Genomic DNA, 27,500 nt, shown 5'->3' with positions numbered 1-27,500 from the left:
GCAGTATCTCTGAGGACCCCCTAGGGGTCCCGGACCCCCTGTTGAAGACCCATGCTTTAGGGGACACAGGGTGACATCCAGCATAACAAGGCTGTTGATAACCGCTGTTCACAGTCCCCTCACTAAGGATCTGAAATTGATTCCAAGGTATTTGACCTATTTGACTATTCAAATGAATACCAAAGGCTTTTTCTGCCTTTATTGATAGTGCGCAGTAGAGAGAGACACTGGGAGAGAGAGACGGGGTGTGACACGCAGCAAAGGTCGTCAGGCTCGGGAATCGAACCTGCAACTCGCTGTTAGACCCGCTGCTGTTAGAGCCTATATGTGGTATACGCCTTAACCGCTAGTCCAGCGGCGCCCCAAATTAATACTTGTTAACCACTTAAACCCCAGCATCCGTATTGTGGGGAAAGCTTTCGCCAAAAATGGGAGATCGACAAGCTCACTTGTCGGTCGGCTCTTTTCAGCCAAAGCTTTCCTCACAATAACAGAAAACTGAAAATACTCATGTGATCGGTGACAGACAAAGCTGTAGTCTTTGGCCCAGCCTTCTATGCAGCACTGAAGGTGGGGAACTTTTTCTTATTCCCACCAAGATATGTAAATGCCATAGTTTAATGTTGAAAACGGGTGGTATTCCCCTTTAACGTCAGACATCATCCTCTGGCTTGGCTGTGTCGAGTGAATGAGATCGGTGCAGTTATATTTTGTTCCCTAATGCTCCTCGTTCAAGATGAATGGGTTCTGGAGGCCCGGCTGTGTTCTTGTGCTCTTGTGTGTGCTTTTGCCCGCTGTGAGTCCTCCTGACCAATTGAAACATGAAGCCATGAGCCTGGAACTCATGATGTTCCTGGACCAGCAAAGACGTCCCCGTGGCAAAAGTCTTCCTGCTCTCTCTCTCAGTCTGCTGCTGAAGGCCTGCAGACGAACGGCACAGGGCCTCTCTCAAAAGACCAACACCTGGAGGCTTCATGCTGAGTGTGCGTGTGTGTGTGTGTGTGTGTGTGTGTGTGTGTGTGTGTGTGTGTGTGTGTGCGTCAGTGGTGTAAAGTAACTAAGTATACTTACTCAAGTACTGTACTTAAGTACAATTTTGAGGTGGAGGTGGACATAGCACCTGAGGAAGCGGAAGCGAAACGCGTTGTGCAACATACAATAAGAAAAGCAAAACCAGTCCTGGAGTTGTGCGGTCCCTTCTTTTGAAGGTTTTCTTCTTTTAGTTTTACAATTTTGAGGCATTTTACTTTACTGGAGTATGTCCAATTTTCTGTACTTTTACTTCTACTCCACTACATCTCAGAGGCACATATTGTACTTTTACTCCACTACAATTATTTGTCAACTTTAGTTACTAGTTACTTTGCAGATATAAATTATTACGTTATAAAACATACATTAACCACTTTAGCCCTGTTTTATACATCGGCTATTTGAAAATAGCCGATCTACAAGCTCACAACGCGTCGCGATGCGACACGCTGTGAGCTTGTAGATCTGCTATTTTCAAACATTTTAGTGCTTTTATTTTTGTCTTTAAGTACATTTTGATACCAATACTTTCGTACTTTTACTCAAGGTAATTTTTAATTCCGGACTTTTACTTGTAACAGAGTACTTCTACACTGCAGTATTGATACTTTTACTTAAGTAAAACATTTTAGTACTTTTTCCACCACTGGTGTGCGTGTTCAAGTCTTTTGGTGCTTTTCCACCCTCCTATAGCCTTTTTTGGTCTTCCATCTGACAAAATGAGTATCTAGTAGGCTACCTGATGTGTTATTTGGTATATCACTTCTAGAGGTTCCAAGCGAGCTGAGGCGATACCAAAAGGTGAGGTGAAAACACTGCAGACTACTGATCGACTCCCCTATACCACGTGGAAGCTCCCGAATACTGTCAACAAACTTTTTAGAACTAGGCGTGAATGTGAAATGAATCGATATTGAAAAGCTGCATGCATGGCCTATTTTTCAATGTCAGCGTTCTCAATTAAAATGCAATCAGAACCAGTTTTTGTTGGAGTGTACAGGTTAAATAGAGATAGTTTCCAGACAGCAATTAGTGTTAGCGTTAGTTTAACTTTAACATCGTTTAGCACTATTCTAGGCAGTGGGTTGGATGTTGCCATAGACATAATATACATAGACGTCGCATTGCCATAACTCCACTGCAAGAAATATGAGTTGCATACAAGTACCTGAAGACTAAATAAGTTGTCTGCTTTATAACCATAACTGCTTCTATACTGCGTTAAGACGTGATACCAAGTATCCTGTTTCATCATAACATAGTTACACATCTGGCATTAGTAACGAGCTATGGTCATTTTAATTTCGGATAGACCTCCTGTTTTAACCCATTAAGACCTGGAACTGTGTCTTTTTAGATTTGAGCTAAAAAGCATTATTTTACACTTTGGGCTATTCAAAAATAGCAGATATACAAGCTCATAGCGTGGCACCGAGTGCCGCGCTACGAGCTTGTAGATCTGCTATTTTTGAAAAATCGTGAAAATGTGTGCAAATCTTTGAATATATATATTTTCAAAGCGAACATTTTTAACTCAAATCTTTGCTTCTGGGGGGTCCCTGGAAAAAAATATTTTGATGGGGGTCCGCGGCCAAATACATATCATTTTGGGGGTCCTTGACATGAAAAAGATTCAGTTTCTGATATAGAAACATACGTTTTTCAGAATACTTTTGAGATTTAGGAGACATGTAGAATCGGCTTCAGGTCTCAATGGGTTAATAGACATACTGTACGGCTTGCCCCGACCAATATGGTGGCCGTGGTTGACGCATCGCTCTAATGAACAGCAGCGGCAAATCCAGTATCTTATGTGTACTGTATATCAATGGGACACCGCTATAGTTACATTGAGGGAGTCCTGTCCGCAGTCGAAAACTAAGTAAAGTGAGTAGAGTTGAGTCGAGCCAGTTCCATCATACAGTGGAAAGATCTGTATTATTGCCCGTGGACGTGCATGATCTCCTGGCCAGTGTAAGGGGAGCGTGTCATAGTCACAGGACATCTTCACAGCCAAAAAAAGCTTGTCTAGGATCAGTGCTCTGCCTGATTAATACTTAGTTTGCGTATACTGGTGTCAAGCTCCAACAATAGCCTATCCACACGCTGACAATGGCGTTCTGTGATGCGCTGTGTGAGCTTGTAGATTGGCTATTTTCGTGCGCGACACCGGCATGCAACTAAGTATGTATCAGGCATAATTGCCACCCCCCTGGTCTGAGACATTATTCTCAGTTTTACCTCTCTCTCTCTCTCTCTCTCTCTATCTCTCTCTCTCTCTCTCTCTCTCTCTCTCCCTCTCTCTCTCTCTGATCCTCCTCCTCACTGTCATCTCAGGAAAATCCCCTCATTACCAGGCCCTGAATGTAAATGCTTCATTTTTCCATCCCCCCACAAGACGCCTTTGTTCCCCGGCCCATTTGGCTGTTTTATCTCAGCACTTAAAAGCAATTATTCCTCAATATGAATGAATGTTCCCCAACAGACACAGCCAGTCACTCAAAAGACTTGTTTCTCCTCTGCCTTCGTCTTCCTCTTTGCCTCATGGGCAAAAACAAAGGGAGCAGAAATCAAGGTGTCTGGTGTCTATAGGCTGCCACACATACTGTATGCACTCTCTCTCTCTCTCACACACACACACACACACACACACACACACACACACACACACACACACACACACACACACACACACACACACACACACACACACACGCACAGAGTATATAGATACTGATATGCATTTGTCCTCACAGGTGATTACAATGACTGCAAGGATTACATACAGTACACGCATGCATGCGTACACACACACACAGTCACTGACACAAACGCATGCGCACACACACACGTACACAAGGCCACACACACACGTACACAAGGCCACGCACACACGCACGCATGCACGCGCGCGCCCGCGCAGTCACTGACACATATCCCAAACACAAGGAATTCACACGCACGCACACGCACACACACAGACAGACACACACACACACACACACACACATAGACACACACACACACACACACACACACACACACACCAAAATGATTGTAAGGCGATCTCCCATTAAGCGTGAAAACAAACCAGTGAGTAGGCGGAGCCCCCTTGAGGAAGTTGTCGCTCCGGTGGAACCATGGGAACGGGTTGGAACGGGCCCTGCAGGGCCACAGCCAGACACGGGGGTGTGGAGCACACTGCCACACACGCTGCACAGCCCAGAAACAAAACATCACCACGCTCGTACTGTATGTCCTAAACTGTTACTTTTCAGGATTCAAATTCAAAATAAATAGCACAAATAGACGATCTACAAGCCCAAAACATGTCGCGATGCGCCACGTTTTGAGCTTGTAGATCGGCTATTTTTGCTACTTTTTGTGTGACACTGTAGTATGACGAAAAATAGGGCATTCAAAAGTTTAAATATGGAGGTTTGTTCCCGACACGATATCCACTTCACTCACCCTGAACCAATAACACTGGACGATAGCACCTGCTCGCCATTCTGTCACCAGAGCCTATAATGACTTTTCTATTTAGATAACATATATAGCTGGTGTTCAAGCGCCGCATTGTGAGCTTGTATTTTCGCAATACTTACAGCAGGACACTTTCATATGATGAAGTATGAAACCTGTGTACACCAAATCTCTTTGCCCACCTGTCTCGCCGAAAATAGCAGATCTGCAAAGCTCGCAAAACGTCACGCGTTACCACCAAATCTCTTTGCCCACCTGTCTCGCCGGAAATAATGCGCGTTATGACGTGTTGTGGGCTTATAGATCTGCTATTTTTGCCGAATGTTCGCCCCCCCCCAGAATAGGGACGCTAGGGGCTCATGTGGTTAAGTGGTATAAATTTATTTTTGGGGTGTGGTTGCAGTTTGATGATCAAAGTGCGACAATAGAGAAAGCATCAGGGAGAAAGCAGGGAAAAAAACGCAATTGTTACGGCGTGGCAGACGATGACAGATGATACATTCGTTTTACGACGGGGCCCTTGTGTTTTGTGACACCAACACACGAGGGGAGGCGCGAGAAGATGTTTGTGACATTGTCGCAGCCGCTGATATTTGAGGAGTTTATGGGTGGCAGAGAGAGAGAGAGAGAGAGAGAGAGAGCGGGCTGTAGATCAGCTGCGATGTGTTTTTTGTGTTACTGATTTCACTGCAAAACCACATGAACCATCACTGGTTGACGGATATGAGTCATTAAGTCTGTGGCGTGCCCCAGAATGACATTTACATTCAGATGGAGGACGGAGATGTGCGATAAAACAATTAGTTAACCCATTGATACCTGGAACGCATCTGTGTCACTTTAGATTTCTTTAGGCTATTCAAAAATAGCAGATATACAAGCTCATAGCGCGGCACCGAGTGCCGCGCTATGAACTTGTAGATCTGCTATTTTTGAAAAATCGAGAAAAATAATTTGGGTTTTTTTTTCTATTTTTTTTTAGGATTTAGAAGACATTTCTAGAATCTTCTCAGGTCTTAATGGGTTAAACAATGAAGTATATCTGACACTGGCTGTGCAGATACAAGCAGCGGAGGACACGGCCCTGTAATGAGCCTTTCGTGTTCCCATGCGACCCAGAACAGACTTAAGCAATCATGCTCGTCTCGCTCGCTGCTCGCGCAAGCAGGGATGAAAAAAGTAGAAGAGATAGAAGGGAAGATAGAAAGTGGTGCGCATGTGAACTGCCAAGTTAGCGTGTTCCCTGCTCTGAACAGGAAGTGAACAGAGACCCCGTCCGCAGGGATACCCCCCCCCCCCCCCCCCCCACACACACACACATACGCACACACACACACAGGACTCCACCATGAAGACTCCCCCCAAAAGAGTCAGCCTGCCTGGCACTGGGCTCCAGGCGTGCGATTGTGTGTGTGTGCGCGCGTGCATGCATGAGAGTGTGCATGTGTGTGTGTGTTAATTTCCTGTTTTATAGAGGAAACAGTGTTCACATGTACTGTACTGTAGAGGCTCTGTGAGAGAGAGAGAGAGAGAGAGAGAGAGAGAGAGAGAGAAGTGCAGCCATGTGTATTGATTCTCATGATTCAGTTTATGGGAAACAACTGTCATTGTTTCTGGGAGAAAAAAAATATTAACTTTTTCTTTTTCACTGCATGTCTTTTTTTCCCCCACCGATGTCGACGTCTCGGTTCGCTGGTGAAGCTCAAATGCAGCAGCATGAAACCCAGCCCGAATCAAAGTTTCAAACACATGCTGTTGTACGATTCCACTCCGTCCAGGGCCAGGACCGTTCCAAGACGCATTCATCGGTGCTGCGACGCGATCAGACGGGGGGAATGCAGTGTTCCGCTCTCTATCAAATGTTCTTCTGTCTTTTCGCTATCAAGCAATCAAATTAAAGGCAGATCGGGCCAGGCGCGGAGTGGCTGCGGCTGTTATGTAACGAAGAGGCATCCAAAATGTCCCCCTGCTCCATTAAGACATCTGAATGAAAGCTAGCTGTTGTGGTCTTTGTCAGAATACCCCCATAACCATGGTCTGAGCCACAGGTCCACCACCGTGCAGTGGTCTGCTGGATTTCTATAAAGGCCTGTCTCTGGTTTTGACTCATTTACATGTCTTGGTTTCCTATGAGCGGGGGTGGGGGAGAAGGACTCGCTATAAAAGTTCAGCAGATTGATTCCAGCTTGGTCCCGTTTAAGATCAGCAGTATCAAAATAATTCTCCGTGTGACCACTGTTCGGTAATCAATTGCACTTGCCGAATATTTAGTTGCACACTGCATAAAAGCCGAAGCTTTTTCGTCCTCTTGGCCCCAGTCTCCGCGTACCGTAGATATTTTCCTGTCTGCGTTTCGTGCGGCTGCACGACAACCCATATATACTCTCACACACACCACGGTGACCTTAACTTCACTGTGGCAGCGCTCTCTGGATGTGATGTGAGAGCGGGGACTCTGTCTGGGAGTGCCTTTCCTCTGGGTACACTGTCAGGAACAAGGGCCTGGCGTCCGTGGAGAGAGGTGCTCCGGCGCTGTGGGAACCATATAGGTTATAACACAGATTGGTCTCAGTAGATTTACACTGGATGATAAAACTATACCTTCAGCTGGAGGACCTTTTTTACCATATTCATTTCACATATACAAATGAAAAATGGTACAAAATCCGTATCTATCAGTCCATGTACTGCTGCCCTTTTTTCTTCTCTTCCATGTCTAAAGTCTATCCTATCTTTTCCCCTTTATTATCTCTGTCAGACCGAAGGCCAGTAACAGAGATTATGTTTTTGCTCATCTGTATGTCTGTCTGGAGCTCTCAAACTTCTGGACCGTTCTGCTGCAAACTTTGTATTCATGCTGCCAGTAGGCCAAGAATGATTATTTTTTCGTCGCCATACTAGTCCGCTTTAGATTTGGGCCTACAAATCTGGAAGTCATACAATTGAAGAATGTTCCCTGGACTTTTTTCCGTCGATTCCTTGGATCATGACACCCCATATATGTCACGGCCATTTCCGCCTAACTAGAATTTCCATCAACAAACGTTTTGCTTCTACAACTTTTGTCCATAACTCATACAAATTGCGGCACAATATACAAGTGATAAACATGTACCGATTTCTTTTTGATATTCTATACCAATCGGCAAATATTGCCTGAGGAGCCTATTTTACAAAAGAAAAAAAGCCAAACAACATTAACCAATCGACCCCAAATGTGAATCACATAGTAAAGGGCCTTTACCAAACACAGGGCCGAACTTGATTTCACTCTTAGACCTATAGGGATCTTGATGGTTGCAACCCATGACTTACACAGCCATGGGTAGGCCACCTGGCCTGGCAGAGATACTGTATGTCCTCCTCTTTACTTACCCTCCATGCCTATCCTCTCATTTCCCCTTAACTTTCTTTCTCTCTCTCTCTCGTTCCTACAACTCTCTCTCTCTCTTATTTCTCTCTCTCTCAGCAGCAGCAGTCGTCATCAGTGTGAGAAGAACGGTTGCATCACAGCTCTGGTGGTTTGTGAGACCCCTTTGGCCCCTGTTGTTTCTCGGTCAATCTGTGGGAACCCTGATTTTGGACGAGAGCCTCCTTTCCCACCGCTGGTCCGGTTAGAAAATAGACTTCTGGTTGTGTACCATGGCTGCCCAAACCAAACCGGTTCTAGCCCACTCCTTCTCACGGGGTCCCGAGGAGAGAGAGGGAAGGTCAGTGTCTCCAGAATAGAGACCCTAATGGGTTTCGTATGCAGGTACCGCAGGGCCACAGCACAGCAGCAACGCGGGATATTGTGTTCATGAGAAATGAGAGGGCTTTAACGAGCCCTTGTTCTTTCCAAAACACCCCCCCCCCCTCTCAGCCCTCTCTGAGTATGTCTTCCCAGTCCACATTTATAAATAGAGTCATTTTCTTTGTGAAAAACAGTCAGCTGATGAGGTGAAGATGAGATTGTGAATGAAGGGGAGAGAGAAGCAATAGAGACTAGGCTAAGTTCTGGTTTGATCAAAGGGAGAACATTCAAGGTTACCGTGGTGATTATGACCTAATTCACTTTGATCTGCTACCTGAGTTTTTTGCTTTAGTCTTATATACATTTATGTCCATGGTCAATCGTTTCTATTTCTTTTCATATTTTCTGCGGCATTGAATGTTTCAGCCATTCGTCTTGTATGTTAATTCATCATGCCTTTTAGCTACAATCATAACCAGACAAACACGCTCATCTCTCTGTGTGCGCGTTTCCTCTCTTCCCGGAGAGTTACAACTTTAGGAAGAGGGGAGAAGATGGAAAACCAGAGTGGCTCGTCGGTTCTTGTACGTCTAACGACGAAAAGCCCGAGCCAGATGGGAGCTCCTCTGTTCCCCACATGTGAACCCGGAGAGTCAATCTCACGGAGTGTGTGAAGACAGCTGGAAAATTCCCCAGAGCCGGGCCTAATTGAAAGCTTATCATCTTCCCTTTGTGCTTCCCTGGGCTCTGGGGGATCGACGCGGAGGGCGTCTCTGTGATGAGACCTACAGGAAATAGTCGGGAATGTTTAAGACGGTGCAGATCTGTCATACACTGGCACACTGGAGCACTGCTCAGACTGTGTGGGTGAGGATAGTGTGAGATCTGTCAGCGAGGGATTGTGTGTGTGTGTGTGTGTGTGTGTGTGTGTGTGTGTGTGTGTGTGTGTGTGTGTGTGTGTGTGTGTGTGTGTGTGTGTGTGTGTGTGTGTGTGTGTGTGTGTGTGTGTGTGTGTGTGTGTGTGTGTGTGTGTGTGTGTGTGTGTGTCTCACTGTGTTTCTGTGTGTGGCTGCCTATCCCGTGTGCGTGCGTGTGTGTGTGTAAATGCTTTGAGTGTGCAGAGTTAATTGAATACAGTGTGTATCAAGGCTGTGTGTGAGCGTCTCGGGTCCTTTGTAGTCCTGCCAAAACTGCCCCCATAGAAGGCCTGACACAGAGACACACACACACACAGCTTAAGCCATGCAGAGGAAAAGAAAGGAGAGAATAGAAGAGGAGAAGAAAGGAGAGGAGGGGGGGGGGAAGAATAGGAAAGAGAAGAGGACAGTATAAGTAGATAAAAGAATATAATAAAAAAGGTTTAGAGGGGAGAGAGAAAGAAAGAAGGGCGATAGAAGTGAAAGGCCTTCTCATGGTATCTCAATCAACAGGTGGCATTAGTTTGAGAGTGAGGGATTGTGGGCATTGTATTTCAGGTTAACCACATGAGTCATCTGAGCTCAGACCACCCTACAAGGTACCATCTCAAGTGTTTAATCCTTGTGGCTAGGCCTCAAAACGGGCCAAGTACTGTAGATGCCATCAGCACTCAATGAATTAACAAGCTCATAGCCAGAGAGAAAAAAAGGAAGAAAGTCGTGGCATTCCATGTATTTTTTTTTCTTTTTTCCCCTATTGTTTTTAACGAGTGACAACTTGCCGCCGTTGCACTGGCGCAGCGGCTGCCAGAGAGCCGTGTTGGATTCCTGGGCCATGCTTTATTTACGCCCAGGGTACCGAGGCGCTGACAGCCGTGGCGTCCGCAAAAACCTCTCTGAGAAGTGTAGGTAATTTGCCAGTGAGAGGCATACTAATGGGGGAGCAGGGGATAATTATTAGACGGGGGTTTGTGAGATCAGCGTTAGGAATAGGAGGGGGGCGTGGTATCCGTGGTATTTACAGGCCAGACGCCGGGAGCAGTCTTGGACGAGGAAACGGTAGTTGTTTGGGTTCCAAAGGAACTGGAATGATTAAATTGGGTTCATTAACTTTTTTTTGGAAGTCTTTCTGCCCAATAACTCACATACTCATTTGTCAGCTGAGGTGATGTTGTTTGGTTTTCTGGAGATGAGTTATAGCATGAGCCTCCGCGTGTGACATTTTCACTCTCAACACCTTCCAACCCTGGACCATAAAAGTTTTCACAATCCCCGACTTTTGAGTATTACGTTTCAAAATTAGAGAACTATTATACCATAGAATTGTTTTTATGGTGAAGAAATATTGTTGAAGAATGTGGTTGGGAATATTAAACATAACTCATAAGACCATTTCCTGTGTGTGTGTGTGTGTGTGTGTGTGTGTGTGTGTGTGTGTGTGTGTGTGGGGGGGGGGCATGTGTGAATGCGTGTGTGTATGATTTTTGCAAGAGAGCAGGTGGAGCTTCTGAGCAATGTAGCAAAACTGCGTTTCCTGCTTTCTCACGGTTTCTGTGAACACCAGGTTTCATTAAAAAAAATGAAATAAACACTAGTTGTGAGGAAAAAAAGTGGAACAGGTCTTTTTTTTTTAATTAAAATGATTAAAAACTACATTATCCGCACACTTTACAAGCACTTAATACCGAGTCTTTAAGGATAGTACATACATAGATGAAGTTCTTAAATTAACATATCAGTTTCAGACGTACATGCTTTGAGCATAAAGAAAAACAAGAGAGCGAAATGAATTAACATGATGGTAGCCTAGATATCAAGATGAAGACGAGGTTCTTTTAAAAAGAAACACCAGAGAAAACAACAATGTCATTGTGCTCTTTCATCCAATACGCAATAAAAAGATTTCTGCTGAACAAATTTGGCCTCCCCGGTCTCTGAAACCTTCCAAGAGTCTTATTTTAGATACAACCTCTTGCAATGATATTGGAGACCGATCAAAAGAACCAGTCTTGTACTACAAATCTTTTCCTGTTGTCGATATCCAAACCGTAATACAGGGCAGCAGGTGTGAAGTTCTTTGCACAACGTGCGTCCAGGTACGTGTGTTTGGTTTATCTAGCTGCATGATTGTTGCCCGTAATAAAGCGAGGCTGTCAAACCCCGGAGGGGTTCCAAAGGAAATGAGCTGAGTAACATGCAAAGCCTTTTTCCTCCAGCTCAAAGGGAGATAGGAATGAGTTTCATCGTGACTGATTGTCAAAGAGGGAAATAAGGCAGAGAGAGAGAGCCTACATTTGGGCTCTACAAAACACTTTGCATAACTTTTTTTTCCTTTCCTTTTTTTTTTCCTGAGCTAAAAATGCTAGCATTCTTTTGGATTTTTTTTTTACTCTTCTTACATTTAACTCTCTGTGTGGCGTCTGCACGGTAAAAATCCTCAGTGTTAATTCATCCATTTGTAATACAGAGAGCGCAGGAACGGAACCATTTTTGGTTACATTTTGTGTGCACTCTCTGGGTTAAATAACACGCAAGGATTCCCACAGTGTGGATTCCCACCTTTCCGAAGAAGTGGCCCTGCTCTCCTTCTGGTAGCCACTGGACGATAAAAACCTGATACGTGGCTGATAAAGTGGCTCAGCGTGGCTCGTACACAAAGATGGTCTGTTGCAGACAGACGTATCAATCGCTGGCGAAACCACGAGCCCCCTGGCACTAATGATCAGTAAATTACAAAACAGAAAAAGAGAAATCAGGACCATAAAGGCTTCAAAGAACCCACGGCTTATGCAGAACAAAGGGGCCTGTGCAGAACAAGGGCATGGTTTTTTTGCATGGTTGCCCTTGGTGCTAGTAAGATGACACCACCCTGACCCTACCTCCTCCTCCTCCTCCTTCTATCATCCCTTCATCCACCATTCTCTTCCTCCTCCGGGGATGGAGGGATCATGTGTGTGACAACATGGGAAAGGCCCTTGGGACAGGGGGAATGTGCACACTCACACCTGTGGAGCAGGAATGTGTGTGTGTGTGTGTGTGTGTGTGTGTGTGTGTGTGTGTGTGTGTGTGTGTGTGTGTGTGTGTGTGTGTGTGTGTGTGTGTGTGTGTGTGTGTGTGTGTGTGTGTGTGTGTGTGTGTGTGTGTGTGTGTGTGTGTGTGTGTGTGTGTGTGTGTGTGTGTGTGCATGGTGTTTGAGTTGAGAGGAGTTTGTGTTTTAATGTATTTATGTTGCATGCGAAAGGACACTTTCAGTGAGTTGTATTATATATGTGCAGGAATATTTGGTATTTTGTTCTTCCCTTTGATTAAGCGGGTGAGAAATTAATTTGTAATATAGTGCAAAAGAAATAGAACGATGGCTTATGGTGCACAAAAAGACAACTTGGATATTGGGGTAGGAATCCTAAATACACAATCTCATTGGCAGAATTGATGTTGGGTGTGGTTCATAAGGAATACAGGTTTTTAGTGCATCAAAGCTACATTGGAAAACAAAATAATTACATTAAGTTTTGTTTTTATAATTTAGGAGCAATATATTACACAAATTCCAATTTTATACTTAAACAACAAATAATAATAAAAAAAAAAAGGTCTATAAAAAGGTAAAGATAAATGCTTAAGGATTTGGGGTACATGTGTACATTTCCTCAGAATTTGGCTCAAATAAATATAAAAAGTAAACCATGTCATCCAGTTCAAAAAATACTACACTAGAACTATATTCAGAAACGGGATCAAATAAGAAATGTAAGAAATAAAATAGATAGGCCACAGGGCAAAAAAATAAAATCCTGTGGAAATTCTAATCAAGAAACACCCCTCTGCTTGTGTCTGATGTTCCTCAAAATGACTGCCGCCGTTCAGCGGAACATTACTTAAAAATGAAGGACCCTGCAGAAGAGGAACAGTTTCTTAAACACACGAGTCCTGACTCCTGACCAATGAAACGTTCGTCACTCAAACACACCACGGCCATTTTGTCCATAGCGTACCGACAGACTGAAGGCTTGAGTGTCCATTTGGATAATAATAAATTAGTTTATCAAGGTAATGCATAAGTACTGTGAGAACACAAAACAGCCCTGAATGCATTTTGATGATCTTTGGATAATCTTTTCACCACAAAAGATTGAATAACTCGTGTTGTGTCTTATATCAAAAACATGTCCACAAATAAAAGTCATAAGAAGACCCAACGCTACAGCAGTGCAGCCACGACCAGGGGAGGGCTCTGGAGCCACAAGAGCAAATGCACGAAAAATCCAGTCTGTGTTCCCCTCCTCGTTTCAACAACGCGTTTTGAATGTACGTGTGCTGCGTTACGTCGATCAGTTCATCAGCCGGACAGGGGTGATCAATCATATATACAGCCGTTCTTCTATTTGTCCGAGCATCTTTGGTTGAGTAGCTGTTTGTACCAGACAATCGATCAATGATATATTACTATGGCTTCTCTGGTTTTTACCCCCTGCTTCTATTTACATTTACAAGTTACAAATGTCATCTCAATTTGTATGGCTTCTCCTGGAAATGTGCTTTTAAGAGCACACATTTCCTTGCACAGTGCGGGAGTCCTCTCAGAATGGACAAAACACATGGAAGTCTGGCTGACAGTTGGTAAAATGCAGAAAGTCTTTAAAGCGAATGCTTGAGAAATAAAGACAAACATGCAGCATTTTTTTTTCTTTTTTCTTGTTTTTTAGTCGGTGCTGTTCAGCTTTTTTTTGGTTTGTTTGTTCATCATCTTTACATTTTCCTTAACTGTTACTTTCGGCACCTTCGACCTTCTCTCTCTCGCTACCTATCTCTCCTTCCTTCTATCTTTCCTACTTTCTCTCTCTCCTTCTCTCTTGTCTCTCTATCTCTCTAGCTGCCCGTCAGTCAATATGGCCTCCAAACGGACTCATCCATGCGTCCGGAGGCGCTCATGGCCGTGGGGGAGTTGCTGTGGCTGCCGTCCGCCTCCACCCCCTCGCTCTGGTTGTTCAGCCCGGGGTTCATCAGGCTGTTGGCCCCTCCGGCGCCCGTGGCCCCCGAGCAGGACAGGAGGCGGGTGGGGGAGCGCTCGCCCCCGCTGCCCCCCGGCGCCACCATGGAGAACTGGTAGGACCCGGAGCCTGCGCCGTAGTACAGATAGGAGTTGGACTGGAAGTGACTGTTCTGGGTCTGGTTGCCCGGGTACGGCGGCGGCAGGTAGGTGTGGTACCGGGACGAGGCCGACATGCTGAGGCCGCCGATCCCTGAGCTGGAGCTGTTGGAGTAAGTGAACGCCCCCGGGTAGTGCATGCGAGGGTCCGAGAAGCGGGGGTCCGTCAGCGGCGACAGAGACGGGAACGGAGTCCTCTGGGGGAAGATGTCTGTAGACGCTGCAGAGAAAACACACAGACACACACACGGAGCATGTTAAATAACAGCATGAGACGGCAAACATCCTGGCATTAATGAGAACGGCTGCTATGAATATGAAACAGGGGGGTCAGTTTTCTCATTTCCTCCCAGAAGAAGGGGGCCACGTCCCCAGAATGGCGACCCCCCCCCCCCCCACCCCCACCCCTCCTGAGCTCAAGTTTCTCGCGATATCCTTGGCCCTGGAAATGTTTGCTCAAAGTAATGAACTGAGACATTTTTTTGCTTAATAACACTCATCAACCACTGACAGCACATCATCCCACAGCTCCGTGCACAAGACTGAAGTTATGAAAGCAACCCCCTCGCCGTCGCAGCCTCCACAGCGCTCCTTCAAAAAGGAGGCTAGTAATGTACAGCATTCTGTCTTTCTCAGAGGGATGAAAAGAGGGATGAAAGGACGCCATTGTCGGAGCAGAGGGGTGCTTTGTACAAACACCGACAGCTTGTTGTGCTGTTGTGCAACCCACCATAAATCACACAAAGGAGGCAAGCAGACAAACCATCCTGGACAGAGGAAGACAGAGGGAGGGAGGGTGGAAGGGAGGGAGGGAGGGAGGGGAAAAGAAAGAAAGGAAAAGAAAGAGTGTGTATGTGCAGATGTAGAGCTGTGCGTATCGATGTCTCAGGCCTGTCAGTGTTAACTGCTGAACCTATCTGGAGGTGTAATCCCACAGGTAAAGCAAACTCCAGCTGCTTGCTTCACATGTTTCAATGCACACACTTCCTAATTCATTCACCTGACGAAACGGAAATAGATAAATGTGGCTCGAGGTGTTTGACTCAGCACTTTCCCTCTTTGGGATTCGGGCCAGCTAGTGTCACTGACTTATTTTCCTTAAACAAAACACCCATAATGGCCTCGTTCACTCAACTGAGACAGCTTGCTGTAGTATATGCCGTTGGCTGACACACAGGGGGACCTGCTGCCACCTGCCGTAGTGTTGCTGTTGTTGTTTGAATCCTGATGGCAAGGACAGTTGGGGACATCATTTGGTAATTGGTATAGTATATGTCATATGCTCCTATAAGCTAAAGTTAGTGCACAGCGAAACCCTCTGTGTTAATTTAACTCTCTCTGATAGTGTAAAAATTGAATTTAGACACACTCTCAGAGTTAAATTATCATTGGGGATTTTACAGTACGACACGTTGTGTGTGATCTTGTAGATCGGCTATTTTCACTAGTATATTAGGACTTAAAGGTAGGGTAAGTGATATTTTTGGGTTAAAACAAAAAGTATTTTGTTAAAAGGTTAAAGCTCTATATTCTGATAGTAATCATTGCTATAGAGTGTTTGTTCAGTAACAGGAAGTCTCCCCGTCTCTCCAGCTCTTTAATAAACAGAAAATACATTTTCCGGTAGGTGTCAAAATCTCAGCCAATCAGGAGAAAGTACCCATTTTTAAGCTTCATTTTTATAGTGTTCCAGTTCCAATTTTGCATGCTCATTTGTTAGTGTCATCACTTCCAATTTCACTTGTTTAATCTATATCCTGATTGAGTTCTCTATCCTGATTGGATAAACTTGGAAATTAAAATGAAACTGAAACGAAAATGCATTTTTTTGTTTTATAAAGAGCTGGAGAGACAAGGAGACTCCTTTTACTGAACAAACACTCTATAGCAATGAGTACTATTTAAAAGGTTAAAGCTCTATATTCTGATAGTAATCATTGCTATAGAGTGTTTGTTCAGTAACAGGAAGTCTCCCCGTCTCTCCAGCTCTTTAATAAACAGAAAATACATTTTCCGGTAGGTGTCAAAATCTCAGCCAATCAGGAGAAAGTACCCATTTTTAAGCTTCATTTTTATAGTGTTCCAGTTCCAATTTTGCATGCTCATTTGTTAGTGTCATCACTTCCAATTTCACTTGTTTAATCTATATCCTGATTGAGTTCTCTATCCTGATTGGATAAACTTGGAAATTAAAATGAAACTGAAACGAAAATGCATTTTTTTGTTTTATAAAGAGCTGGAGAGACAAGGAGACTCCTTTTACTGAACAAACACTCTATAGCAATGAGTACTATCAGAATATAGAGCTATTTAACACTTATTTTAACCAAAGGAAATCACTTACCCTACCTTTAAGTGGTTAATTGTCTGGGTATAGCCTAAGGTATATGCCTATTTTATTTTTTTGATTAGTGAGATATTATTGTTCGTTGTTTTCCGGTACTATTGACAAGAGTATATTGACAGCAATCTGTCTCCACAAATTGCTTGAGTTGACTATTCAGTTCAGTGCATTTTAGCAACAGTTGCACTTGTGGTGAATCAGCACTCATAATTGTCATTGTCAATAATCAATAATTAATTACTTATAATTATCCATTATAATCCATTACAAATACTGAAATTCACAGCTGTTCATCGAAATGACTACCTTCTCTAGTAACAGGACAGATACTAAATTACAACGTTTGAAGACCTAAGTTCCTTGCTTCTACAAAAGGCAGTTGTAGTATGATGGTGAAAGAAACTAATCCCAGAAGAAAAATGGCTGCATTAATCACAGAGATCCGTACCACACAGGTACAGAATGTGTAAAATAATTGTGTGAGATTCTTTCCATTCACTGTCTATGTCTAGCAACACTGCATCGTGACATTCACTAGAGAGCCAAATGGATCAATAATGTCGCTTTGTTGGTGTCGAGCTGAGCACTTCGCCTTGTATCTGTTGTGAACTTCTGGTTCTTGTAGTGAAAAATGTCAAGGTGGCCTCAAACCAAGCCAAGACGCCCTGAGATTTTAGATATTTATATCCTCGTTCATTTGACTTGGGATAGCTCATATCAACATACAGTATTACATTGATGCCTGCACCTGCACTTGTAAACACACACACACACACACACACACACACACACACACACACACACACACACACACACACACACACACACACACACACACACACACACACACACACACACACACACACCTGAGTCCGTGCTATGTTTGTTTGTCTCTCTAGGTGGCTTCGATGGGCCTAGTAACATCCACATGACTGCAAGTGTAAAATGTGGATTTGGACGGCAGAGAAAAGAGAGCTAGTGTTTGTGAAACAGCGAGCGCTTGCACGCCACAGCCCTGAGGGGAGAGGATGTCAAACTTGCGTGCCACACTCTCGTTGAAATGTCTTTTCCCTACGTCTGGAGAACTGGGTCCATTTTCAGCTACGAGAAAGAAAAAAAAAATGTTCCTTTGCAATTTCCACGGCCTCTGCTATGATTTCTTCTCTTTTTTTTTCTCTCTCCAACACATTTCTGCAGTCACATTTTCTCTTCTTTTTGGGGATGAGGGGGTTTGGTGGAGCAGCGGAGTGGAGAGGGGGTAAAGGGGGGGGGGGGGGGGGGGGCTGTTTCTTTTTCCAGCTTCCACCAGGCACCGGAGCCGGGCTCCATATCTGATTTCACGCAAGGAAAATCCAAGCCTTCAGCTGCTGTTGATTCGGGAGAAGTGAAGTCGGCCCACTAATTCCTACCGGACTCCCAAAAAGCCTCCCTCTCTCTCTCTCTCTCTCTCTCTCTCTCTCCCCCTGTCTGTCTGTCTGTCTGTCTTTGCTAAATATAGGGTTCAGGGTGGAGCTGAGGAGGGGATCAGTGGCGTTTGGGAGTTGATGTCTCTGGCGGCTGCGACCCGCCCCACACATGATCTGTATTTAACCCACTAAGACCTGAGAAGATTCTAGAAATGTCTTCTAAATCCTAAAAAAAAATTGAAAAAAAAAACCAATATTTTTTTTCTCGATTTTTCAAAAATAGCAGATCTACAAGTTCATAGCGCGGCACTCGGTGCCGCGCTATGAACTTGTATATCTGCTATTTTTGAATAGCCTAAAGAAATCTAAAGTGACACAGATGCGTTCCAGGTATCAATGGGTTAATTGGGAGTCGGTGGAAACGTGTTGGCTAAACTGCGGTGTGTGGGGGACAGACTCCTGTGTTCCGTCAGGGGAAACTGGACTGGACACTTATCACAACACCTTAATGGGGGCTCGTGCAATGTCACCAGCTTGGACCCGAGCCAGGCTAGTGCCACCCCCTCCCTCCCTTTAGCCTCTCTCTGTGGCACAGCGGCTCCCTCTAGAGGAGAGGGTCTCACAGAACACGGCACCCCTCCTTGACACACAGAAGCAAAGAGTTTCTGGCAGAGGGTTTGATTTGCTGGGGTGTGGGGGAGATCCATGCCTCTGTTTTTGATATCTGCCTTCGGGTCATTTCAATAGCCAGGGGGGGGGGGGGGGGTATGACTTATCCCTGCTTCTGGTCATACTGTATTAACCCATTAATACCTGGAACGCATCTGTGTCACTTTCAATTTCTTTGGCTATTCAAAAATAGCAGATATACAAGCTCATAGCGCGGCACCGAGTGCCGCGCTATGAGCTTGTAGATCTGCTATTTTTGAAAAATCGTGAAAAAATATTTTTTTTATTTTTTTCAAAAAACTGTTAGGATTTAGATTTTTTTTAAAGAATCGCCTCAGGTCTTAATGGGTTAAATACATGCATTTCCTTTTGGACTGTCTGATATGTTTGATATTTACGTTGGATGAAATCAAAACATTTGCATAACGTTTTTTTGTATTTAAAAAAAAGCAAAAATAGCAGATCTACCAGCTCACAACACGTTGCACCGTGACGTGTTGTGTGCATGTAGATCGGCTATTTCCATACGACAAAGTACATGGGGCTTAAGACGTGGTTAAGAATAAGCCCCCCCCCCCCTCTCTCTGTTGTTTTACAAAACGAACCCTGGTTTCTTTGCGACTGCGTTTCCTCCTCTTTAACCCCGCGTTGCATATCTTACCCCACCCTCCCCCACACTCCCCAGTTTAAGTACAGGCCTCAGTGTTGTGGCTGTGGTAAAAGTGGTGTATCTTTGGCAGAGGGAGAGAGGGTTCCTTCCTAACGGGGCTATAGTAGCTGCCTTACAACCCTCTCTGCGGCCCAACCCCACACATGATCCCCATTACGCTCAGCTGAAACGTGTTGAGTAAATTGCAGGGACAGAGAGGAGAGAGAAGGATGGACCCCAGAGGGCTGGCTGGCACAGCCTGTCGTCCGTGTGATGTTCTCACTCCGTGAAGCTCACAGTTTTATAGAGAACACAGTGTTCCAGAGCACCCTTTGCTCGCCGTTTTTAATGCCCACAGCAGCGCCAACAAGCGGCTGTTTAATAATCCATTAAGACCTGAGGTCGATTCTAAAAATGTCTTCTAAATCCTTAACAGTTTTCTGAAAAGCTTATGTTGCTATATCAGTGGTGCTAAAACCTTTTTCATGCCAAGGACCTCCAAAATGATATGTATTTGGCCGCGGACCCCCCCATTTCAAAATAAGCTGTTCCAGGGACCTCCAGAACAAAGATTTGAGTAAAAAATATTTGCAAAAAATAATAATATATATATATTCAAAGATTGACACAAATTTTCACGATAAAAAAAAAACTAGCAGATCTACAAGCTCACAAGCTTACAAGCATGAAGTGACGCGCTAGCTTGTATATCTGCTATTTTTTAATAACCAAATTATAAAATAATGGTTAAAATGGTTAAAAATATTGTGATGCTGTATTAACTACTAAAATGCCACAGATGCTTTCACAGTTTTAATGGGTTAATTCCGTTACGCCAAGGGGGGTGGGGGGGGGGGGGGGGGTTCACTTCCACCCTGAGAAGTCCACTAGTCCACAGTCAAGCGTGTAACCCTGATCTGACAGGAGGTTTGCCTCATTTGGTTATGGGAGAAACTGATTTTGGTTGTTAACACAAGGGGTGAGTTTGAGGCTGTCCACCTTGTGTGTGTGTGTGTGTGTGTGTGTGTGTGTGTGTGTGTGTGTGGTGGCTGCTGGCAATGGGAAGATGCAAATCCAGGCGCTCACCTGTGAAGTGTTTACTCAGGCTTGATGCAAACTGTGACGGCCAGCGCTCATGGAATGGTGTCTCAGGCAAATGATACGGGGAAGAAATAAAAGAGAAGCTACAACCTGTGGGTCGCCTAGCAACACTCAGATTTACCATACCTCTCTCATCCCCCCACCCCCCCCTCGTATTTCTAGACGAAAGACGAGATAGCTCTGTAGTTGAGACTTTTAAAACACATGAACCCTAGCGAACCCTATTCTTGTCGGCGAACATTCAGCGAAGAAATTTGGCACAGAGGGGGAAAAAGGAGGTGACCAAGTATAGACCCCTGGGGGACCCCGGTCGACTATGAGGTTCATTAAGTGGTTAACTTTACGAGCTATAGCTGGTTTCTGTTTATTTCAGTTTGAAAGGTACATGTCATAGTCCTTGTGGATAACCCCGGGAGAAACAAATGCAACATGATGCCACGGGGCAAAGCCAAAGAATAGGAGACCCAAATGAACACAAATGATCCACAGGTGTTTATGTAAGCACTTCGTGTGTGTGTGGGGACGCTGCATCATGTCTAATGCAAATGATAATCACCTATGTACCGCGGCCGCGTGGTCAGCAACCCCCGGAGTCTCCTCCACGTTAGGCAGCGGGGGTGTCATGTGATCACACAGGACTTTGCATGCATGGGCCCGACTCCCAGCATGCAGTCTGAGCACGGCAATAGGGACGTTGTTGTGATTACAGAAAGCCATGGCGATTTACCTAATGCGTCAACGAACGAGATGTGATTGATCGGGTTTTGAATTTGTTAACTAAATTCTTCCTGAAGTTGCTATAGTGAAGATGTGGTGTGCAGAACACGATGCGTGTGTGTTTTACAAGCCCAGGTGGTTTGTGTACTATATAACCTTCATACGCTACAAGCATCATTGTATGCTCTAAGTCACAGGGGTCTTCAACAGGGGGTCCGTGACCCCTAGGGGGGTCCTCAGAGTTACTACAAGGGGGCCGCCAAATCATTAAGCATATAACCACTTGAACCCTAGCATTCCTATTCTAGGGGGAACTTCATCCGAAAATAGCAGATACAGTACAACCTCACAACTGTGTGGCGTTGTGAGCTTGTAGATCGGCTATTTTCGGCAAAGATTTTGGCGTAGGCGGAAAAAGGAGCAAATCAAGTACTAAGTATTGAAGGTTTAAGTGGTTAAATGTCTGAAATTTACAAAAAACATACATTTACACTACACTGATGATAGTCAATGAAGCTATCTATGAAATCTATGAAAAAGTTTAATCTGCAACACAATTGTAAACGATGTAGTGTGGGGGGGGGGGGGGTCCCTGCTTCATCTCTCTCTCAGCTAAGGGGTCCTTGGCCTGAAAAACGTCGAAGACCCCTGCGCTACAAGCATCATTATATGATCTATGACACATTGGTCTCTCTGTGTCATTCTGCGCTGTTCTGTCGGGATAGGATGGAATTTCCTGTGTAGGTCTTAAGATCTCAAACATGTGCCTTTACAACCAGCCTCTGTCAATCACAGCTTTCACACTATGGTGAATATCTTGCTCTGCAGTGAATCTGTTACTCTTGCACAAGCAGTGCCGTATGTAAATATGCCAATCCATACATTCTTTCCAAGTGTTTGTGTAGCATGTGTGTGTAGCGTGTGTGTGTAGCGTGTGTGTGTGTGTGTGTGTGTGTGTGTGTGTGTGTGTGTGTGTGTGTGTGTGTGTGTGTATGTATGTATATATATATATATATATATATATATATATATATATATATATATATATATATATATATATATATATATATATATATATATATATATATATATATATATATATAGACATATATAGATATATATATAGACATATATATAGATATATATAGATATAGATATAGATACACACACTATGTATAATATACTATGTATATAATATACTATGTATGTATTTATATACTGTGTATATACAGTATAGTGGGTGTGTGAGTAGATGTGTGAGTAGATGACTCAGCAGGTCTTGGTGCGGTGTGGTGCATTCTGGGAAGGGGACGTGTACACAACTAAAGGAGGCTGTTGGGCAGCAACAAAGTGCCAAATCACCAAGACAAGAGTGAAAGAACGAGTGGGTGGCGGAGGGGAGGGGAGGAGGGCGTATAAGAATGTACTGAGTTGCAGCAGAGCCCGGAGGGCGAAGTGAACACGCTAACAAAAAAAAAACCATCCCAATGGGTGGCACATGCACCACCGTGCCCACCTCGCCAGTTGCCAAGCTACGTTATTTTTTTTGCTATATTGAAGAGATGACAGATTGACTACTAAATGAAAAGAAATACATTGGAAAATGTCTCGTTTGTCCTGAGACGCTCTTGAAGACGTTCGGTTTGGATGGAGAGTGAATTGACTTTGGCCGGTATTCTGTACACAGTCCAACGCTCTTCAATCACCTCCTCTGTGTTTTCCAGGCCTGTTTTTCTCACACTTGTAATTAAGGCCGTTAACGTGCTGCTAGCCACACCCACACTTTTACTCGCTGCTTGTTCACTGGGGAACGAGCAGAGTGGGAAGAGTTAAGTCTCGACAACAAGCGAGCTAACTTGGAAGCTCTTTTTCTCATCAACATGTGCACACACACACACAAGCGTACAAACGTGCGCGTACACACACATGCACGCACGCAAGCACGCACGCACACACACACACACACACACACACACAGTCACACACACACAACCTTCCTCAAATTCACATAAACTTTGGGGTCAAATGAGGAGAACATCATGTTTGTGTTTCCTGTTGTTTTGAGGAAAGGTGAAGCTATCAGAGAAGCACAGGGCTTAGTAAACACTGAGACCGACAGACAGAGAGGCATGCTCGTAGTCGGAAGGTTGCTGGTTCCATCCCTGAACCGGCAGGGAGGATTTGGGTGGGGTGGGGGGGGGGGGGGGGGGGGCTGTGTGCCTTCCCTCTACACCCACCACTGTGTAGTGGTGGGTATTGATACCACTGTAGTGGTGGGTACGGATATATTGCATGGGATATATTGTTTTGAGCTTCATGCAATACTTCTTGTCAACCAGTAGTGGTCTTACCCAACCATACACTACCATTCAGAGTGCTTAAATGTTTAATTCACAAAAAAAAGTTCGGGATCGTAGCTTTAACCACTTAAACCCCAGTATCCGTATTGTGGGGAAAGCTTTTGCAGAAAATAGCCGATCGACAAGCTAACATGTTGTGAGCTTGTCGATCGGCTATTTTCAGAGAAAGCTTTCCCCATAATAACTGAAAACCTGAAAAGACACTAGTATAGAGCCCAGGGGCACTCCGGACAACCATATAGGGTTTTTAAGTGGTTAAATCCCAACTGCTCCAGTGGAGCAGTATAAGCCTGTGGTTGTACCGGGGGCGGCTCCTAAAGGCGTCAATGTGTGTCTTGTATGAAGCAAGCAGGGCGTTGCTGAAACACAGCGAAAGCTACCCTAAATAAATAAATACAAATGAATAGAAATGGGTTGCAATTCTTCTTACCTGACCATGGCCTCAGGTCTTCCTCCACCTTACAAGTCTTCAGAGATGAGGTCTCCATGGGCTCTGGCCACAGGCCTCCTAGCAAAACACATCGTATAGGACTGGATTAAGTTCTGGGTTCTATACTCAGTGGGCACAACTGGTCAGTGGGGGGATATATATCGCCGGGGGCAGGAATGCAAAACGTCAATATTATTATTATTGTGAGGCGCGCAGCATGTGTCAAATGTGTCAGGTGTGTGTGTGTGTGTGTGTGTGTGTGTGTGTGTGTGTGTTAACGGAGCGAGGAAGTCGGGAGTCTATACCATCGAAATGTAAAGCGCGTTCCGGAATGTGACGGACACGTCAAAGCTGTCTGGACATCTGGAGACGTGTCATCTTGTGACAGGTCTGCCTCCGCTGGCCCGTAGTGAGGAATAGGAAGAGAGAGAGGCGGGGGGCTTCTCACCAGAGTGAGATGGGGCTTGGGAAAGCATGCTTGATAGGCCTATGGGAGATATTTTGGGGTCTTTTGGCAGGGGGGGGGGGCAGCCAGGGTCTTTGGTGACCCATCCAACGGGGCTGTCAGGATCCAAGGGAGAGTAAAGTGTCCCTACTGGCCCGGTGCGTGGGACCCAGGTTCGCACTCGACGGTCACACCGCAGGAGGGCTGGCGATTTGACATGCAAATAGTGGCTGTTTGCTCTCGGTCTGAGACGGTGCAGTTGTTACAAGCCAACCTGCACGAACCACCGCGGTGCAGCCTCAAACACACGTGGTGTGGTTTTACACGGGGTAGCTTTAGCCTTGTGTGCGTACAGTACACGCAGGGCGTGCACGAAAGAAAGAGAGAGAGAGAGAGAGAGAGCTTCATTTTCAAATGCTGGTTCTGCTCCGAGTGCGGTGTTCCATGTTGTATAGAGCCAAGAGGGAGAAGAGAGAAACCTGGATGTTATGCAACCACTGTGGGGGAAATTATACTGTTATTTTGTTCTCATGTTAGGCCTAATTCTTAATGGGTGGGGGGCCGTGTTGTGTGGTATCGTACGGCACTGCTACCTGACCACTGCTGTACCTCCTAACCTCCTGAAGCCCCGGACCGGCCGCTATCATGACCTAGAATGAGGCTGGCAGTAGTGGGGGAGGAGGGGGGGGGGGGGGCTAGGGGGGGTGGCGAGGCCGTTCACCCACAGCCACACGGAGCTCCACTTCCCTTGGAGCTCCTCCACTTCCTCTGCAAAGACCCAAATCAGCACTCAGCCACTGAGAGGTCCGGCGCTGCGCCTCACAATGGCAAATTCTTACACATAAATGGCCTTATTCAGAAAGGGCTTGCAAGCAGCTGGTGCGATTCGCTCAAGAAAATAAACATTTCCTTCAAATATTTTGATTGGCCGGCAGACAACGTCAATACCAGGGGCACAGATTACCCCTGTTAATAAGAGGTGCTGCCCCCTGGGCGGAGCCGCAGATTAGGGAAGGCTGTAGAAGGAAGAGCCAGCCGCTGCGTCACTAATAAGCGGCTTTGTGGTTGTGGCCGGGCGGGTCGTTTTGGGGAGGACACAAATCAACACATATTGCTGCTTTTTTGAAGCGCGTGCAGAGATGAAAGGGGGGGTGATGTTTTAACCAAAATGGCGTCCGTCCGTCCTCGTGACTCCCGGATTCAGCAGCGCCTCTGAGACATGTAACGCTGCTGCCATAATGAAGCGTGTCATTGAGACACAGTGAATGCCGGGCCTTGTGCTGGCTTCCTGTTTCGCTTAGGCCTTAGGCGTCGCAACGGAGAGAGAGAGAGAGAGAGAGACAGAGAGAGAGAATGTGAGCGAGAGAGGAGGAGAGAGAAAGACGCCAGCGAGGGAGAGAGAGAGAGAGAAAAAGGGAGAGCGTGTTTAGTGAGGGAAAGAACACGGCCTTGGCTCAGATATGTGGGACATTTGATATGTCTTTTGAACCCTCACTTATAACATGAGCAAAAACAAACACATGGGCTGAAAAATCCTATGTACTCTTTGAGAGCCCTTGCCCCCTCCCTTGCCCCCTCCCTCTCTCTCTCCCCCAGACTCAATAGAGACTGTTCATGGCACACATGTAGTTTCTGTAATTGCTGAAATGTAAAACTCGGCCCGACTCTGATGTGAAATTATAACTTACACAAACAGTCGGGTCTGGTGAAAAGAAAAAAAAAATCTCACTTCTTTTTCTTTCTTTTTCAACGAGGAGGTGGCTTCAAAAGAAGTTTTTTTTATTTTTATCGAAGAACAAAAACATTTTCAGTTTGAATTATTCATCTCATAGGTCACAAAAGGAGAATAACCACAAGTGAAGCTTTCAGGCACCATAACAAATAAACTCCATGGCGGCCATTGACATATTATGTAAATACGGACTCTGAAAAAGGAAAACAGAATGTCTTTTAAAACACTGCTCCAGAACCATGCTAGTTCTAGCTCTGGTTCGCGTTGGCCTCAGAGCGACCCGCGTCCTGCTCGGGATTTGGCACAAATCAGCATGAAAGCTATCGATTGTGACAGCCGCGTTACGCGGCGTTCCCGAGTCCACGCTGCTGCTACCTGGCTAATTTCCTGCACCCCCCCTCTCGTTTCTAATTGGCTGATCATGGTGTCATTCTGGATGTGTGAATTGGACCCAAGCGGCGCGGCTGCGCCGGTAGCAGAGCGCTGTCCCTGACTTTGGGGGGCCGGGCGGCTTGTTTATGTGGAGTAAACAGTGTGGTCACTGTGGACAGGGAGGGAGGGGGGCGGTGTGTGTGTGGAGAGGGGGGGGGGGGTACGTTGGGCCGGTTCTCCATCAAATAGGACTTTCACAGCTTAAGTCCAGTCCAAAGGCTAAACCACAGCCTGAACTTTCCTGTAAGAGAGCAGCTGCTGCAGATGTGTGTCAGTGTGGTATCGGGGAGACATGAGGTCCACACAGCTGAGATGTTATAAGAGCCAGTCCGCTATACTGTATCGGTTTGGCTGATATATTGGCAATTATGCAGCTTTTTTCTTTTTTTTTTTACAACTTCCAACCTGGCATCCCTATTTTGGGCATGTCATTATAGGCTCATAGATCGGCTATTTGATTGATGTTGCACGTTTTGACAAAACATCGTTCAAAACATCAGTAATTCGCGGTCTATACGACTCCACGAATCTGCCATCGGTCAGGCTCCAATTAAAAGATTATTGTCTTTTTGGAGGCCTGTTTTGGAAACACAATACAAAAAACACTGGCTAAAGCTAGTTCAAAATATGAAATCTGTGAGTACATGTTGGATGAAAAAGTACTGCTCTCTCTCTCTGTAGCGTTTTGTATTGCTTATGCCAAATGATGTATTATCGTCTACGAAAGGTTCAACTGAACCTGTATCGCTATGAGGGATTTACTCTAGACTAATGGCACACACAGTGGGTGTACCATTTCACCACATCACACATTACACACACACACACACACACACACACACACACACACACACACACACACACACACACACACACACACACACACACACACACACAC

The 27,500-nt window shown here is 45.2% G+C and overlaps 1 protein-coding gene across 1 annotated transcript in view; it reads right to left on the bottom strand.

Annotated features, from left to right (window-relative positions):
• Positions 1–10,774: 10,774 nt before the first annotated feature.
• The window catches only part of runx3 (RUNX family transcription factor 3), a 68,827-nt gene continuing 52,101 nt past the window's right edge, over positions 10,775–27,500 (bottom strand). The window contains 2 exon segments of the mRNA XM_080414635.1: positions 10,775–14,537; positions 23,994–24,071. Of these exon segments, the coding sequence (XP_080270761.1) occupies positions 14,053–14,537; positions 23,994–24,071 (563 nt within the window). The 3' untranslated portion in view covers positions 10,775–14,052.

This window comes from Gymnoscopelus braueri (genome assembly GCF_963280865.1).
Source record: "Gymnoscopelus braueri genome assembly, chromosome: 19".
In the NCBI taxonomy this organism is placed as follows: Eukaryota; Metazoa; Chordata; class Actinopteri; order Myctophiformes; family Myctophidae; genus Gymnoscopelus; species Gymnoscopelus braueri.
Note: the sequence above shows the minus strand (reverse complement) of the source record. Positions and strands in the feature narration are given on the sequence as shown.